Source organism: Cynara cardunculus (assembly GCF_001531365.2).
Source record: "Cynara cardunculus var. scolymus isolate 2C chromosome LG 2, CcrdV1, whole genome shotgun sequence".
NCBI classification, from domain to species: Eukaryota; Viridiplantae; Streptophyta; class Magnoliopsida; order Asterales; family Asteraceae; genus Cynara; species Cynara cardunculus.
Window position 1 is genome coordinate 69,823,342 of NC_037529.1, and position 1,927 is coordinate 69,825,268.

Below are 1,927 nucleotides of genomic sequence, written 5' to 3' on the forward strand. Positions count from 1 at the left end.
GTAATTTGTTGTCATTCAGAGAATATTTACCAAACAACCATATTTCATTTAGTACTTAACCATTCTGACCCTCTTGACCATTCTGACCACTTAACCATTCTGCACCAAACCATTCAGCAACTGCCAAACAGCCCCTAAGTCGTAGAACATGTTGTCCGCACATTAGAGAGTCCCTTCACGCGTATTATCACATGTGATGTTCTCGCGTTGTCGTAATATGAAGGTGTTCTCGACCTATACATACATATATATGTGTATATATATATATATATATATGATAATTACTGTAATTAATGCCAAGAAGACACAGAGAAAAGAGGTTGATTCCGCCAACCCAAGCAGAAACAATCATCAACCACCACAAGCTTATAACCTTCTGATGGATAATGAAGTCTCAGCAGCATCTTCGCCTGTGATATCGCAAACGAACTCCACGAAACCTTTTCAAATCCACCATTTCTTATCATCATCATCTCCCACGATCGGAATCTCTCATGTCTCTCTCCCTCCGCCGCCACTACATCTGCAATCTCTCTCCCAAACCACACTTCCTCCACCTCCATTCTCTCCTGGCTGTTCGGCGGCAGCGTCGCCTCCAACGAATCGAAAACCGCCGCGTAATACTTCAGCGCCTCGCCGAATCTCGACATGAATGACGGGTAGTTATGGTTCGATTCTATCTCCGCCATAGTAACCACTCTAGGGTTCATCGTCTTGATCTTTTTGAGTAACGAACAGAGGTTATCGCGGTTTTTTAAGAGGCGGTGGAGGTAGAGAACGCAATTCACGGCGAGGGTTTCGTTAGGGTGGAGGACGACGGTGGAGAGGTGGTCAATGAGGTCGTGGGTGTTGTCTTCGTTTGGAAGAAGAATCGGGTGGAATCGGAATTTGAGGCCGAGAGAATTGGCGAATTTGGAGAGACGGTCGCCGGTTTTTCGTAGGATATCAGGGTTGGTGCCGGTGGCGGTGAGGCGGAGAGACGGAGGAGGGTGGCGTTCGGCGATGGCTTGCATTAACGGCGGCCATTGAACGCCATGCATGGTGTCGAAATCGATTATGTGAATGAATTGGTGATGATGCGATTGATCAATCGCGTCCAAGATCGCTTGGTTAGCAGTGAGTTGACTGAATCTTATAAATGGAGTTATTTGATTGAGTGAAAGATACGATTTTTGAAGAATTGTGTCATCATCCTTACAACAACGGGTGGTGGGGGTCGGAGTTGTGATTGTGTTGATGGTGGTTTGTGGTGGATGATGGCGGCGGAGGTGGTGGAGACGGAGAGAGAGAGCTTTGGTGAAAGAATGAACTAGTCGGTCGGAGGAGTCGCCGGCGGGAGAAGAGATGGCGGAGAGGAAAGAAATGAGGCGGTGGGCAGCGGAGAAGTCGGAAGAGGAGATGAGTTGAGCACAGTATAAAAGGAGTTGATGCATGTGGGTATGGTGGTGGTGGTGGTGCTCCGCCGTACGTGGCGGTGGATCGAGTTGTGAATTGTATTCTTCTTGATGATGAGAATGAGATGATGAACCCACCATTTTTGTTATGGAATCTTGTTAGGTTATCATTTAGTTAACATAGAAAAACCCTAAAATACAGAAATATTCACCGGCGTAGCGACGGAATATTCCGGTGGACGGAGGACGGTGGAAGGGTAACAACACCACTATTGACTTCCATATCTACAACTTCTTTCGCTACCTTTTATACATCGCATGTTTTTTACTTTTTCTAATGTTTTTTTTTGTCTTTATTATATTATAACATAAATTTATGTAATTTATTTTTAATAAAATATAAATTTGAAAATATCATAAAAATTAATATATATATATATATATATATACTATATTATAAAGCATTTGGCTAAAACTCTTAAAAACTCTTAAAAACTCTTAAACCAGATTTCATCCCTATCCGATTTCATCCC

The 1,927-nt window shown here is 43.4% G+C and overlaps 1 protein-coding gene across 1 annotated transcript; it reads right to left on the minus strand.

Annotated features, from left to right (window-relative positions):
• Positions 1–290: 290 nt before the first annotated feature.
• LOC112504183 (scarecrow-like protein 18) lies at positions 291–1,535 on the minus strand. The gene has a single exon (XM_025108133.1). It carries the CDS (start codon positions 1,533–1,535, stop codon positions 291–293), a length of 1,245 nt encoding a protein of 414 aa, XP_024963901.1.
• Between the last annotated feature and the right edge of the window lie 392 nt (positions 1,536–1,927).

What these genes read in the sequence shown, in the direction of transcription:
- LOC112504183 (XM_025108133.1), bottom strand. Translation starts at nt 1,535, where the DNA reads ATGGTGGGTTCATCATCTCATTCTCATCATCAAGAAGAATACAATTCA.